Source organism: Dipteris shenzhenensis, chromosome 33 (assembly GCF_047967505.1).
Source record: "Dipteris shenzhenensis isolate YYH24624 ecotype China chromosome 33, Dip_SZ_1.0, whole genome shotgun sequence".
Classification (NCBI taxonomy): domain Eukaryota; kingdom Viridiplantae; phylum Streptophyta; class Polypodiopsida; order Gleicheniales; family Dipteridaceae; genus Dipteris; species Dipteris shenzhenensis.
Window position 1 is genome coordinate 1,363,361 of NC_141628.1, and position 15,954 is coordinate 1,379,314.

At 43.3% G+C, this 15,954-nt stretch overlaps 1 protein-coding gene across 2 annotated transcripts; it reads left to right on the forward strand.

The window, feature by feature from the left end:
* The first annotated feature begins 5,867 nt into the window (after positions 1-5,867).
* LOC147879522 (hydroxycinnamoyltransferase-like) lies at positions 5,868-8,305 on the forward strand. 2 transcript variants are annotated; one of them, XM_087372075.1, is made up of 3 exons: positions 5,868-6,540; positions 6,646-6,982; positions 7,461-8,305. In XM_087372075.1, exons 1-3 carry the CDS (start codon positions 6,067-6,069, stop codon positions 8,030-8,032), a joined length of 1,383 nt encoding a protein of 460 aa, XP_087228201.1. In that variant the 5' UTR covers positions 5,868-6,066; the 3' UTR covers positions 8,033-8,305. The 2 variants fall into 2 exon arrangements, with proteins under 2 accessions (XP_087228201.1, XP_087228202.1); XM_087372076.1 differs by having other exon boundaries at positions 7,464-8,304.
* The last annotated feature ends 7,649 nt before the right edge of the window (positions 8,306-15,954 follow it).

Here is a 15,954-nt window from a genome sequence, read left to right on the forward strand (position 1 = left end):
TTAGATGATTCCAGTGATCTCTGAGCATGATTTTTTGTCAATCTTAAGCAGTCGGTAAGCAATCTGGATTCTGTAATAAACAGTCATTGTATTTATAGCATAACATCACAGTTCGAAGCTCGCTTGTTATTACTGCATCGATCATCTCAAATTCGAAAATAGAGTGATGTAAAATTGTAAATCAAGTTCAGAACGAATGACGGTGGATCGGGGGCGGGTTTGTTTGTTCAGTAACGAGAAATTGGAAACTTCATGATGGTGCATTTGAGCAGATGCGATAATGCCAGAGAACAACCAGTTACCGGCCCTGCTTCTTGTTGCGTTCATCAATCAGTGATTCACTGCTTGATAGTTCTTTGTTAAGTAGGGACTGTAGGGTGCAAAAACGTTAAGTTGGGAAACTTCTGCGAATTACAGATACATTGGGACAGCCAGTGCGAGACTAACTTTTAAATACATTAACTTGGGAAACCAAACTTCCCGGAATTATAGACACATACTCCGCACAAAAATCTTACAGGCGTAGTTTGAGTGCTAGTTAGTAGTATTGCTTGTCGGATGCTCGAAGGTCCTTTCGCAACTCTTTAGTGAATCATCAATCATCATCAGCAAGACGCCAGAACTAGATTGTGCAACCATGGCATCGTGTCTACATCTGAGTTTACTTTACTGAACTGATTATTGTAGCCCCGGCCCGCACCAGCAGATGGCTCTATCAGCTTGGAATACTTTTACATCCGCGGTGGAGATCGCGCTTCTTATCGCGGGCTCTTCCGGTACAGCATCTGGCTCCTCGGTGGGGATTCATCTTTGACACGCAGGGTGATTTCTACGCTGGTGTGTTTTGTCATAGGAAATCTCGTGCATGTCCAGTTTGGAGTCTGGAACTGTTTCAAGAAGAGCAGCTATCGATGCTAGCGCCGAGGCAACGCTACATTGTCTACAAGATTGACAGCTGTGGGTTGACCATATGTGTCTGAATGAACTGGTGACCGAAACGCAATTGAATTCTTTGATATAATTTTTGCGTCTTCGAAAACTATTCGTCTCATCATGCATGTTGCTGACATATCTGTAGACTGTGTGCATTATCAACGCACCCAAGTGGCGAAATTGCGATGGAGGAGTGAGTAGCATCAAAAGCTATTATATGGCTAACGACGTATGTGGTGCGTGCTGGTGGAGGAGCGTGACGAAGCTCACGAGTCATTATCATAAAGTGAAGGAGCGTGGGGTCTGTTCCAACGTCCCACGCTAATGGTGAGCAAACCAGTGTTCACAAAAAACCTCCATAGTGCAAAGCCTTACAATCGAACTACAAAATTTAAGGTTTCACTTGGCTTTCCAATGGAACTTGCAAAATTCACTTGGTAGTTTTTTATTTGCAAGTTTATGGAAATTGTTCTTGTAAGTTTTTCCTAGGGATTTGACTTGCAACATTGAAATTGGACATTTTATGCATGTCACTTTAGTGCACTACATTATAAATCGGGTTTTTAAGTAAGGTTTTTTAAGTGCGCATAGCTAGCATATTCCTTGAGTGTACGTTTTAGAGAGAGAGCGATGGAAGATCATCATTTGTGGAGGAGGATGAAGAAAACTGCATCTCCTTTGTAGCCTATAAGGCTTTGCCACATTTGGCTAAGCCACCTCTAAACCCAAAACATTGTTTCATTAGTGAACTGTGAGATCTTTTGGTGGTGTGTGCCATTCACATGTGTTAACTGTCCAAGTAGTTCTCATCGTCTTCCATGACAAGGTCTTGCTCTTTCCAATTGCCCGCTTGCCTCTTTTGTGCCTGGACACTTTCATCGTGTGTAGGACATACATTGTTTCATTAGGAAACTGCGAGATCTTTTGGTGGTGTGCGCCATTCCCACTAGTTAACTCTCCAAGTAGTTCTCATCGTCTTCCATGAGAAGGTCTTGCTCTTTCCAATTTCCTACTTGCCTCTTGTGTGCCTGGACACTTTCATCGTGTGTAGGACATGTTAGTCTATCCTAGTTGATCGATGCTCTTACTTTTGTTCATGCACATCTTCTGTAAGTTTGATGGGTCATGGCCTCGTTCATGCACATCTCCTCTAAGTCTATGGATTTTATGGCTACAAAGTTTCATTCAACTTGTTGTTATACATTACTATGTAGCAGCAAGGTGCATCTCCTCTAGAGCTATGATTGGATCTTCTTATAATAAGAAGTGGCGCATATCCTCTAGAGTTGTAGTGGGATCTCTTCCAAACAGTGATGTTTATGCCTTTTGTCTGATCATGTACGATGAAAGGATCTCTTCCAAGCAATGATGAACCATCGTGGCATGAGGTGTTGTTAAGAGGTCGCTCGAGGCAAAACTCTGCATCAATGTGCTGTTAAAATGTCGTTCAAGGTAAACTCTGCATCAGATTATGCCTCCTTGAGGTTGGACACAACTTCTGTGCATGCCTCCATCACAGAAGGCCCAAGGTGATATGAATGGTCATTGTGTTGAATGTGAGAGGGTAGACTACAATCCATTTGCCAAATCCCACCACACTCTCTTTCCTAAGCAAACCTTCCTTCCAGGCTCAGTCCTCGTCAGTCACTCTTTCCTCTAAATGCTAAATGTGATCATCTTCCACTCCACTGGCTCCATGCTTGATTGTTTTGTAGTGTGGGGAGGCTAGTTCTAACTCATGTCAAGTATATCTGCACATTGTGATGAATGCTTGTAGGCTTGTCACTTTTCTTATGTTTAATTCATTGAAGGTGTTTTGTTTACTCTATTGACTTTGTTTGAACAACAACGTCTGCTCGGTTGTGGTCCTTCGTGATCATGGAGTATCATTTAGAGTTTTGCTCGGGTGCCAGGTATGCTTTTTTCCTTCAAAATCTTACAATGTTATTTTAGGAGGTCTGGACTATTGTTCTCCTATCGGTCTTAGATTAGATCTTTGCCTTTGAGCATAAGTTGGAGCTCCTGCATAAGGGTGTTGCCTTTTGAGGACAAGTTGGTACACCTCTATAATTTTGTGGAGAAATTTTGTTGCTTTCTCATTGTGCTACAAAAAATATTTTTGGGGAACACTAGAGCAAGCCCGTTCATATAAGCCAGCTTCTTGTTCACGTGCTTATTTACCTAGAGTGATTCAAATCTTTTTTTTAATAGAAAGATTAACATGCCGGCTTAGTTAAAGGGGTGGTCAACCCCACAAAAAAAGACCTAGCTAATCTTGCGCTACAAACCAAAGGCCTACACTCCAAGCAGCTAAAACCCTAAAACTAACCCACGAGGAAGTTTGCCTCTATGACAATGGCATGGCTCACTAATGGGTCTAGCCTTTCCACGAGGTAGCCCAAGTCACATAGGTAGATCTTCACGACAACAAGGATTGCCGAGGCCCTAAACCCCAATTGGATCCTGTGAGATTAACAAGCATAGCCTTGTTTCTGAATTCCCATACCTCTAGAAGAACGGTCACCCTAAGGTATGGCTAGCTAGCTGCCAAGGTTGATGGGAGTTTGGAGATGTCCCCTAATGTGGGGATTCTCTATTAGGACCCAATTGTAGCGAAGCATGCCATCAAGCCTGAAAGTCTAATTGTTGCTTCTAGCTTCTTCTACAGCTCCCTGGCTATCGGAGGGCTATCGGGCACTTCCAACATAGATGCTTGAGATACTCCACACCATTCCCACACAGAAGGTACCCGGGATTAATTTGCAACCTCTTTGTCGGTTTGGCTCTCACCAGGAGCCATTGGTTCAAGACTTTCCAAAGTATGAACTTGGTTTTTCCCACTGCACAGCCCTTCCAAATTTCCATGAGCCTCTTTTACCACCACGCATCCCCGTGTCGCAATCCCTAGATTTTGTTAAGTCTAGCAGAGACCCCTTGAGAACCACAAAGCCGCTTGTGGATCGCTCTGGCTGAGAGACTGCACATGGAGATTCTACCTATGATCCAATGACACTCAAGACCATCTGTTGCCTACACGTTGTTAGTTGGCCACCCTTGAGGGATTCTGTCAAGGGCCGTTTAGAGAAGATCCGCCTCCCTCCCAGAGAAGCCAACAAATATCCAATTTACTCACACAGCTCCAGAGACCAGGGCAAGGCCAACACGGGGGTACCCGAAACTAAAAACCCCTACCAACCAGCTCGTTCCAAATAGCCTTGGAGACGCATTGCACTAAAAAGAACCCCTTACCTAAGAATCTCATTGAATAAAATGATCGGTGAAGTAGATATAAATGCCGCTTCTTACTAGCTTCTCCAACTCTCGGCAAACGTCCTCGATATCCAAGGTATAAACCATGCCAGGTGCCCTCCCTGGGCTCATGCCAAGACTTCCGCTCTACTTCTTTAGCATGTCGAGTGCATGTTTGACCATTTCTTCTTACAGGATCCGCTTGACCTCGTGCTCTAGTAGAGGAGAGAAGCCACTTTGGAGTCTCTTGGTGAGTATCTTGAAGTGTGATGGGGACTCGGTTGCTGCTGCACTCATCCCCTCCTCGGGCGTTTCGTCTCGTTCCTCGGATTCAGGACTTCCTCCTCGGCCATCAGAGCCCTAGTTCACGGAGCCCCACTCTTTGCAAATTGCCATCCAATGAACACGAATGCATGTCAACCATGCACAAACAGGCCGCAAACCAAACTCGCGCTCTCTCTTCTTTCGAGGTCCTTAAGGCTTGAGCCTAATTCAAATCTATTATATGTATATAGTAGTACGCAGTACTCTATACTCCAGAGCTGAGGACCTGTTTCCACGCAGGCAGGTGCTGTGCCAGCACTGAATGGCGGAACGAGTCCACAAATTCTTAGTGGATCTAGTTTTTGAACGGGATGTTCAAACAACCACCTCACGTGAGAACTCACTCACCTCGATGCACTCCCTTGAATGCGAGCATTTAGCAGGTCTTATTTACAAACAAGACTTGACATCAAGTCTTAGGCTCGATTCACACACATCCACAGACAAAATGAAAGAATTATGCACATGTCCACGGCGGTCTGAGCGATTGTCCGTTGTGGTTGGTGGCACGGATTGTGATAGTGCATTGAAGTTGTGGGTTCAAGTCTTGATAGAAACCAATCACCTTCCAGTTTTAAAGGCAGACAAGCTCACGGGCGGCATTGGGAGGGTGCTTGCCAAAAATTCATTTTCTTGTTTCCATGTAGGAATGGCGGCCGCCTTTGAAGGTGGACAAGCTCACGGGCGGCATTGGGAGGCCGCCCGTCAAAAATCATTTTCTTGCTTCCATGTAGGAATGGCCGTCGCCCATGGTCAACGAACGTGTGTGTGAAAGGCTTGCAAAGGGACTCTCGAATTTCATTGGTGCAAAGCCAAGGAGTGTGAACTAGCATATTTAGATTGGCTCATGGGTAGCCTTCTCAGGTTTTCATGCTTGCAGACGAGATTGGGACTAGCAAAACTGCACCCTCCAAAGGTGGGCTGCGCTCTGCCATTTTGCGCACTGGTGACTGGAGTCTCATTTACTTGGTAGCTGTCCCGGCGTGTTGTCCTCGGAAATTCACGCACTTTTGGCTTCAACACTAGTGTGCACACCAGCGTCTCTGAATTGAATTGTTGAAGCCTGGAGTCTGGACCATTGCTCACCAAACCCGGTTGAGCATATAAAATTCCCGGTTCAAATTGAAAAATCCCGATTGGAGTTGGCGGCTGCCTTTAATTTTAAGGACCAACATTTACATATTTTAGTTATAAATCCCGGTAACACTGTAAATTTTTATGGACTTTTATAATTTTACGCCGGTTCGATCTTCGTGGTAGACAATGTCGAGCACTTGAAAACAAAAATGGGAAACTTGATTTAACTTGCACGCTGAAAAAGCTCACCGTACTTTGCATCTTCATAAAGAATCATAAATTAAGAAGCGAAACGTATTCCTTGCCTGCTGCAATCTGGACTCTGGGGCATCTTCTCGAAGCCTTTCATTGCCTGAGGCCCTCCTTTGTTCCATGTAGCACAGCCATAGCACCACCTACATCTGAGCTTACGTTACTGAAGTGAATAAGAATTTCGTGTGTTTTGGAGTCCCAGCTGTGGCAAGACGTGCGCCTCCGGTGGAGATGGCGGCTCTTGTAGAGGATCTTATCGTCCCTGCGCCTTCGGCTTACGATGGCGTCGCTGTAACAGTGCACGAAATTTCCTTTATCAAGCCTGAGTCCCCAACGAAGAGCCAGCTGCTGTACCTGTCGAGTTTGGACTTGTTTTGGAGAGAATTCTGGTATAATCGCAGGCTACTCTTCTACAAATTGAGCCTCCAAGAGCAGCCTTTGTTTCTGGCCAAGCTGAAAAATAGCCTATCCCAAGTTCTGGTGCATTTTTATCCCGCGGCAGGGCGGCTAGCCGCTGGACCAGACGGAAGGACGGCCATCGATTGTAGCGACCAAGGTGTGGAATTTGTCGATGCTAGCATCGAGGCCACTCTAGAGGAGTTGGAGAGTTCCGATTTTCAGCCATGTCCGTTCTTTAGCACGTTGGCCCGATGGGCTGACCATGATGTCGCTAAAATCAACGAGATGCCTCTCTTATCCATTCAGGTGAGAAGTTTGTTTTTGCGAAAGCCTTCCGAGAGCTAAAGCGCCACGGAAAATTTTGGGCAGGACCTCGACGCGCTGCTATTAACCCGATAGCGTTGGATGCAGGTCACGAAATTCGCATGCGGTGGTATTGCGGTAGCATACTCGCATAGCCATGTTATCGTGGATGGGCATTCCATGTGGCACTTGATGAATTCTTGGGCAGAGTGTGCGAGGGGCGAGCCCATCGCGATGTTACCCTTGCATGATCGGACACCGTTGAGGGTGGAGAATCCTTCGGAGGAGATAGCAGCACAACTGAATCTACCTCCACAAAGGGAGGACGCGGGCGACGTTGTGGGTGCCGTGAAGCCCAGCGAGCCGCTGGTGGAAAGGCTTTTCAATGTGAGCCCCGAGATGATCAACAAGCTGAAGCAGGAAGCAGCTGCGGACTCTCATCAAGGTCCTGCCTCTCTCCATTATCCATTCAGATTTGTGAACTTCTTCAGCTGTTTTGGTGCATCGGAATACTCTGTTCACTAGCTCATTGCAAACAAGTTAAATTCTCGTCGCATTGTCAGGCTCTCTTTACTAGAGGACCGAGGAATCCGAAGCTTCGAATTTCCATATTTTTGCCTTCGATAGTTTCGACCAGATCCTTTGTCTCTTACATCCGATCAGATTCGTCTCTTACATCCGAATGGTCTGGTTCTGATGCGTTGTATGAATTGGCCGTAATGCAATGGAAAATTCTCTGATGTTATGTTTGCTGCTTTGAAAATTGTTGTTTGCATGTAGCCAACCCTCTAAGAATTGTCTGGGTTGTCTGATCTTGTGTCTGCTGCTTCGAAAACTATTGTTTCCATGTAGCTGACATATCAGTGTGCAGACCAACGCACTCAAGTGGCGATCTAAAAGCTGACTGTATGAAGATGATGCAGCAGGAGATAAGCAGCTCCAAAAGCTTCGGCTAACGACGTATGTGGTGATGTGTGCGCACTGGTGGAGGAGCGTGATGAAGGCGAGGGAAGTGGAGGAGGGGGGGGTGGTGAGGCTGGCAGTGTTGGCGGACATGAGGACGAGGGTGAAGCCACCATTGCCACCGGAATACTTCGGCAACGCGATAATGTTCGCGTTCGCAAATTCAACAGCCGGTGAGCTGCAACGAGAAGGGCTGAGGAGCTTGGCTGCCAAGATCCAGGGAGCTACAGAGGCTTGCAACGAGGGCAACATGTGGGCTAAAGCGCACTGGCTCGAACTCCATGATAATAAGTTTGGTAATAGACTTCAATGGGATGGCTCCTGCATGAACGTGTCCAGCTCTCCCAAGTTCAACGTGTATGGTGTGGATTTCGGTTGGGGCAAGCCCCTCGCTGTCCGTCCGGCCAAAGTAAATGGCGACGGCGAGATGGTGCTCTTCCCCGGTCGCCCGTCTGGTATCGACGTGTGCATGCCACTCACCCGAGCAGCCATGCAGAGACTCGTACAGGATCCCAACTTCCTTCCTTGTTAAGGTGTGTCTACATTTTTTTAGAAAGAAACAAAAAGGTGTCTGCGTGGAAGCAGATGCGTGTGCATGGACATGTGCGTGTGCATGTATGTATCCAACCTAGCTTGATTGTCATAAGATGTCATCTTCTTCATCATTCTCTCTCTCTCTCTCTTTGTGGAGCCCATAGTGATATTGGACCAGGCATTAACGAGACTATCATCATTATCTTGTTCATCGACTCTCTCTCTCTCTCTCTCTCTCTCTCTCTCTCTCTCTCTATCACACACACACACACACATTGTTATTATAAACTAGTCTTTTTCTTGTGATGTCCATTGATTGTCTCACTAAACTTCTTTTCTAAAAGCATGTATTCTTTTAAATAGCTATATTTTGTGGTCACGCTCTTTACATTTTCTCAAATGAAGACCGCATTGGAAATTTTCTTCTCTTGAATGATTAGTTAGGGCTAAAGTTTAGGTAACTTGGTCATGAACTTTAGGAAATTGTTCCATCACAATTCTCATAGCTTTAATATCACAAGATGCAAAATTAAATTTGTTGTACAATGTAAGGCTAAATAAGTTTATTGTAGAGTCTTATACTTGGGGGGTGTATCTTGTGGAACCTATAATGTACCACGTGTGTTCAAATGAAGGGATATTTTAATTAGGTTGACTTTATAGTTTTCCACAAATAGAAGAGGTTTATATATAAAGGGCCTTTAAATTGAAATAAGAGGTACATTTATTAAAAGATTGCTAGCAATGGACAATATTACTCCTCAATACACTATATAGGATTTCTCATGATTTTTGTAGATCTAGACAACGTCTCAATGACTTAGTGACCAACAGCCACACTGATCTTAGTACTTGTGTACATGTGTAGATATTTACTATGGTCTAACTCATAGAAGAGGTTGATCCTCATTCACAAGCTGTTGCTTTTATGGATCCTGTTCTAAATGCAATTTCTATTGCTGGCTGCGGTGGAGACTTTTAACTTCCATTGTACCTGGATGCTCCTTAGGAGGACCCTGATGCACCTAGAGCATATGATGCACCTATGCGATCCCCCATCTTCTCCTCGTACACTAGCTCCTTGTATACCGTTTGATCCTCTAACGCCTGCTCCAACTCATCATCATCTTTTCTTGAGATTTCTGCTTCTGTACTCTGAACTATTGCAGAAGAATATCAAAGAATCTCTACTACTAGTCTAGCTCTGTACTCTCAACTATTGGGGAAACATATTGGAGAAGCTATGCTCTACTAGTCTAGCTCTAAAGTTGTATACATACTTTGAATTGTAACAATCCTTCTTCAGACGGTAACAAACAGTAATGTAGACTGAAATTTTTTAATCCTATATGAAACTTTTGTACATGAATTACTCATAATGGAAATTTATGGCTTTAACAAGTAATAAGGTCTCGACCTTTGCTAATTTTATTGATTTCCCATACGCTACCTTTACAGCCTTGTAAGAAGGTAACCTTGAGTCTCAATTTGGATTCAATGTTTCTAACATTGACTAACGCTACATGTTATACGTACTGTAAATTAGAGAAAGAATACTTTTATGTAAAGACATCCCAAATGGGATTAATGGTTGAGAGAAATCAAAACCCATATTACATGTCTATTGTATCAATACAAAATTCAGTGATACATAAGTAGGGACATGTCATATGGGATTTTTGAGATAAATTATAGGTATTGTTTCAATACAATGAGTGACATAATCAAAATGTAAAGTCCAGCTATGATGACAATATCTACTCCTATATGCAAATAAAGTCGAAGGCTATTGTGAAGGCTACTCATCAGGGTGTTGTGCATCCTCCATATGTGGATGATGGCCCTCACTAGAAAGCTTCTCCTCCACTTTGGGACTGTCCTTAGCTATAATGGTTTTCTCACCCCCTTACTCCTTCATACCACTTGTGGTGGTAGGCTCCTTCCCTTCAGCAATACACTCCATGAAATTAGCAACCTCCATGACAGTGGGCTCCTTGGTTCTGGAAGAACTACCTCTGGATCTCTCTCTACGTCTCCCTCGAAATAATTTATGAGCATAAATTAGGAGCTTTTCTATGACCATGGATCTATATCCATCCATATACACTGATGCAAAGCTATCCTCTGTAACCTGCAATCAAGAACAAGAATAAGGAAGATTAGATTATATTTTGTTTCACAATGTCATTTGTACAAGAGCCATTATGAATATATAGATTTATATACTTACATGTTTGGTTGTGGATCTGCAAAGTAAGTATCTAACAAATACTTGGCATTGATCATTGTCCTCCATCCACATGAATGGGCATCATCCTGTTGTGGCACCTATACAAAGTTAACAACCTTAAGATATGGTTTATAATTCAGGAGGACAAAAATATCATTGAACATCCAGAAATGTCCTTACCCTTAAGTCAACAATCTAAATAGTATCTAGTAGGTCCACATTTGGAGGACAATGATCCAAGATATCCAATAACCTTTTCATGCCTCTGCAAGATAAAATTCTACAGTTATTAATGGTGATGTAACAACTCAAAGATTTATTTATATAGGGCTATAGTAAAGAAAGGAAACATACAGATCAACCTCCTTTGTGTTCCATATAAAGCGTTCATGTGAAAGGGTTGTTTTTGCTGAAGATCAATACACACCAGGCTCCAATGGTTGCTGCAAAGAAAGGAAAGATACATAAACCAACATTACAATAACAAATGATAGAAGATATGAAGTAAAATGTCTTATTCAATTAGTCAGAGTGATAACACTGAGAGGATGACAGTGATCACGGTGAAGTCATAGTGTTTAAACCACTTGACAAGATCATTTATAGGAACATTTCTATTTCTTAGTAAGGGGGATATGTAGGGATCAAGTACATGAACCTCAATTTGATGTTGCTCTTTTAACCCCATATTAGTTATCTTTTGATTATTTCTAAGGTCCCTTAGGGCAGTCTCTTGGATGAGTTTTCTGTTGGAAGCATCCTTCTATAAACAACCTTGCCCCTTGTGTCCTTGCTGTGTGTTACCTCCTCTATCTCTTCATCATTTGGTTTCCTTACTGGTGGCACAAATAGAATATCCCTCATTTTCAAGTCCACCCGATCACAAGGATGGAGTTTGTCATATCTATAACGAACTCTCTTGAGTGTCTCAAAATACTTCACCATCAAGCCTAACTCTATGAGTATGAGTAGCAATAGTTATGCTATCTTGGAAGAATTCTATCATCCAATCTTCACCTAACTCTTGGAGGGTAAACATTGCAAACCTATGCCATCTATATCCTAGCTGATTTTCATCACAGATGTCCCTCACAAGACTTTGAAAAGGAAGCCTTTGGTATTGCATATCCCATGGCCTTTTGTTCCTTCCTTATCTCCCTAAGCACTGACACCTTTTCAGAAAACCTCGTCTTCTTTTCCTGTTTGAGGATATGCACTGACTTCCCTTTCCTCTTATGAGAACCTCTGACACTGGCAGTAGCAATAGGGGCAGTGGCAGCTTGAGCAATGGGAGGCCCCCTACCAACCACCCTGGCTATATGCTTTGTCCTTGCCATGATAGGCTTCCAACCTACAATCAAGAGCTTAATTACAGGAGTAGTCCCTATTGGCCCTGTAGAGGAAGAAGAGAAAGACAAAACATGCATCAAGAAACATATGTAAAAGTGTGCTAAAAGAGGCGATTTGGAGGGTTGGGAGTTTTCCAATAGGTCAAGTTGCCTTCTTAAGCACATTATTGAAAAACTATCCCACACAATCTATTTATCTCCCACATTCCACTAAATTGATTAGAAGGTCAGTGTTCGAGCAATGATGGGGACTGGAGCATTGAGGGAGAGGTGGTAGCCTTTGTGTGTGTGCCTTGGATGTGTCTGCCACCAGTCGTTGAAGGACTGGGTAATGAACTGTGTAAGGGGGTGGACCTCCATGATTTTGTATAGGTGGAGGTGGGAGCCTTAGAGCTACTTCTTTTAGTGGTGTGTGAGTGCATTGTCAAGAAATTCTTGGAAGGATTGCAGATCAGGTCTCCATTGAACATCTTTCGGTGGGGAGGCGGGGGGAGCTGGAGGAACATCATCGTCTTCCATAGGCATTGCCTCCTCTTCAGCAATCCTTGTGGGCGCCTTGTCAATGGGCATATGTACAAAATGTGCCGACTTGAGTAGCGTATTGAGGGCTTCTTCTAGAAGGTCAACTAAGGCACTGGAGGAAATGGACTGGGAAGTCTTGTGCTGTGTAGTGCTAATGTTGGAGGCATTGGAGGAGTATTCAGGGAGATTTGTGCAAGGAAGGGGGAGTGGGACGAGTTGGGGGGCTTGCTCGGTAGGTTGGGTGGGATCAATTGGAGGCAGCTATGGGAGCTCGGTAGGTGGGGCGAAAGAGTTAAAGATGGCTATAGCTTCCTATCCCTCCTCCTTGGTGACTTCTTTAGGGTACATGCTACATGAATTGTATCAAAATTGCTGACCAAGGACTCAAGTGAGTCTTGGAGATCTTGTAGCACCTGGTTGTATAGTATAATTATGCCGAGGGGATGGTAGGTGGTGTAGCAATATACCACGAGATGCCCTTACGTTTGAACTACGGAGGCTTGTTGGCCATAGGCCTATATCCAATTGATATTTGCTTGAAGGCTTTTTGGAGTGTAGACCCAGGGGTTGAGTTCCTTGGGCTTGGCTACCTGCATCACGTCATCATCCTGAGGATAATTCGTGGACTCGATGATGACCCGACACCATGCTTGGAAGTTGAAAAAAATTGGGCGGGCTGCAAGGGTTTGAAGGTCAGAGGGATGCAGAAAAGAGAGTCTGGCATTAGGGGAGAAATGGGGTCTCAAAAGGGCCTCATAAGAAATGGATTAAGAAATGTATTATTCCCAATGAAAGGGCCAAGGTAGGTCCCAAAAAGTCCCAACCCCCCCTCACCTAGGTGGGTTGATCCCACAAGTGATCCCACCTCTTACACATTTTAAATTTTGAATTCCCCACCTCTTTCTCTCTCCTCCCTCCCTCCCTCCCCCTCCCCCTCCTCAGTCCCTCCTCCCCCTCTGTCCCTCCTCCATGCTTGCTCCTCCTCCCCTCCCCCTCCCTCCTCCTCCACACCTGCTCCTCCTCCCCCCTCCATCCTGCTCCTCCCTCCTCCCTCCCTCCTCCATGCCTACTCCTCCTCACCCTCCACACTTGTTGGTCCTCCCCCCTTCCCTCCTCCATGCCTGTTGGTCCTCCCCCTCCATCCCTCCTCTTCAACTACTGGTCCTCCCTCCCCCATCCCTCCTCCTCCTCCCCCTCCCCCTTCTTGAGTGCTGCTCCTTCAAGACTGCTTCTCCACACCTTCTACTTCTCTACACTCCTTTACTCATGGCACCATTCGAGGATGTCTCCAACAAGTACTAGTTTCACTTAGAGTTGGAGTCTGAATGTGCAAGCACACGTAGTCTGGGATTGAGAGGAGCTTCCAAAATCTGGAACTCGTCCCTGAACTAAGAATGGGGCAACAGCATACGACAAAATATCTTAGGTCTGAATGTGTCACAATGCACCCTAGTGCAGGGGCACATGTGACACTAGGTGCCTAATGCATGACTCTCTTTATTTCATCAATAAAATAAGTATTACATATCCAAATTTGGTGCCATCTAGAATCTAGAGCAGTAGCTCCATTTTGACGGGCCCTATCTACTCATTGGCGCATATTGTGATAATGTTTTAGGGAGAATCCTTTGTTTAAATTATATTGTGTATTTTTTGAATCTTGTTGTGTGTAGGAGTTGTTTTGATTCCTCTTTGAGGGTCACGAGTCGAGCCGGTTGAGATCCTTGATTTGAAAAGTTCTTCCCATGAAAAAGCAAGAGGCTAGACATATTCTACTGATAGGCTAGACAATAGGATTGTCTCTTATATTTTTGAACAAGTATGCATTCAAGTGCATTGGCAGATTGCTTCCTTCAGTCATCCTCATCTCAAACAATCCCTGGTTCAACATTACTTTTGAAATCTTCATCTTTGCTCCAAATAGCTTCTCCAATCAGCTATTCCCTAGGTGATAGTAATATTCATTTCCCAAAGCTCTTTCAAGGATACCTTCATTCTTCATCCCCACAACTGTAAATTTCTGTGCCTAGCATGCTGAAAATAAAAATGATTTCAATGAGCTATCATTTTTTACAAAGTGTTTATAAGTATATAAACACATAAGAGTGACAAAAATTTATTAAAAAGTCATTTTGGCAAGATTGATTTAGCAATTAGCAAGAGTGGTTAGCCTAGCGGGTTGCATTGTAAGTCACATTTCATAAAGAACCATTGTTATATACTACACATAATAGCCACAATGTGTCATACCTTAACTATAACAATATTATATCACAAGGAAAGTCACCACATCATAGTAAAGGCTAAAACTGCAATGTTAAACCTCACTTTTTATATTTTGAATTATCTCGCATATAAGTGTTATGCATATAACTTCTTAAAATTGGTATCACTCATTCATGATTAGAGGAACCCTATAAGTATAATTTAAAATCTTGAACGTTCCTGTGATCCCCTTTAACCCTTGTATCTTGAATTTAGCATGAATTACAGCATAATGAACAATCAAAATACGGTTTGAATTTGGTGTTTTACATGATATTAGGTCCCCTTAAAACTCACGCTACTCCATAATTTCCTATTCAAGACATATATAAAGTATGGCTGAGTTTAGAACTTGTTATACGTGTGAAAGTATTTGCAAAAGATTAAATTTTGCCTTGTTGTCAGCATTCCCTAAAATTACGGTTGAGGCCATAAATCATAATAAGCATGATTATGTAGCTCCAAAGCAATCTAAACATATGTGTTATAGTTATCCTTAGACTCTAAAACTTACAGAATCTAGAAAAACTCATTCTAAATGAAGAAGTATGGCCATTTTATCTAAAACTTGAGAAAATAGCTTGAGATTTTGGTGTTAGGTTGACCTTAAAACTTTCAATAAAACTCAAAGTAATATGTGCAAGTTCCAATCCATAATAATTTCAAGTTTTTTTCAGCATATAAGCTATTGTGGCAGATAATAAAAACCCCAAAATAGCTTATGTATGCTTTTGAATAATTCTAGAAGTGGCTAAGCTAATAGGACATAAAAGTATCCTAGGAAATTTGTATGTCGTTCTACCAAACTAGTATTAAAGCTGGTAGTTTTTTCTTTATAAATAAATAAATAAATAATAGGGAAGAGCCATCTACCCTTTCAGCCAGCTTAGTGAGGTCCTTAAGCTTGGTCGGGTTAAACATTTCAACCTCGTACCTTACTTTTGGGCTTAAGGCTGCTAAATACTTCTTTCTCCTATCTTTCTCACTCTTTTCGGGTAACTCTAGAGAGAGTTTCCAAAATCTGGATGTAAAATCTGCATTACTCTCATTATTGAACGGCCTAAACCTCTCCCAACGAAAGGTTAGGTTCTCTTCATGCCTCGGTGGCATGAAAGTGGCTTTCAGTTGCTCCACGAACTTAGCCCATTCATGAATAGGCTCTTTTCTTGTTTGTGACAAGGACCACCACATTAGAGCATCCTTCTGCAGATGCAATGTAGCAAGAGCAAGCTTCTCTTGGTCGGTCTTGTCTTGATGGGCAAAGTATAGCTCAAAATGAGGAATCCAATTGAGGATTTTGTCAGCCTCCCTTGCCCCATCATATTTGGGGAACTCAATTCTCTCTCGCGGTTGGAATTTGGACCTCTTAGAAGGGGTACTCAACTCTTCATCCCCGAAGTTTAAAGTCCTCTTAGTCCCTAATCTTGTCATAATGGACTGCTCAATCATATTGCTAAGCTGGAAAATTAGCTTATCAACAAGAGTCTCCTCTCTTCCTCTTGCACTTGGATTATAATCCATGTGTACTGGGCTTTGAGTTGAAGGCGTGAACTC

Coding starts and splice junctions, on each gene's coding strand:
- LOC147879522 (XM_087372075.1), top strand. CDS start 6,067: ATGGCGGCTCTTGTAGAGGATCTTATCGTCCCTGCGCCTTCGGCTTAC. Junction 6,541..6,645: donor TGCCTCTCTTATCCATTCAG/GTGAGAAGTTTG, acceptor CGTTGGATGCAG/GTCACGAAATTCGCATGCGG. Junction 6,983..7,460: donor AGCTGCGGACTCTCATCAAG/GTCCTGCCTCTC, acceptor AAGATGATGCAG/CAGGAGATAAGCAGCTCCAA.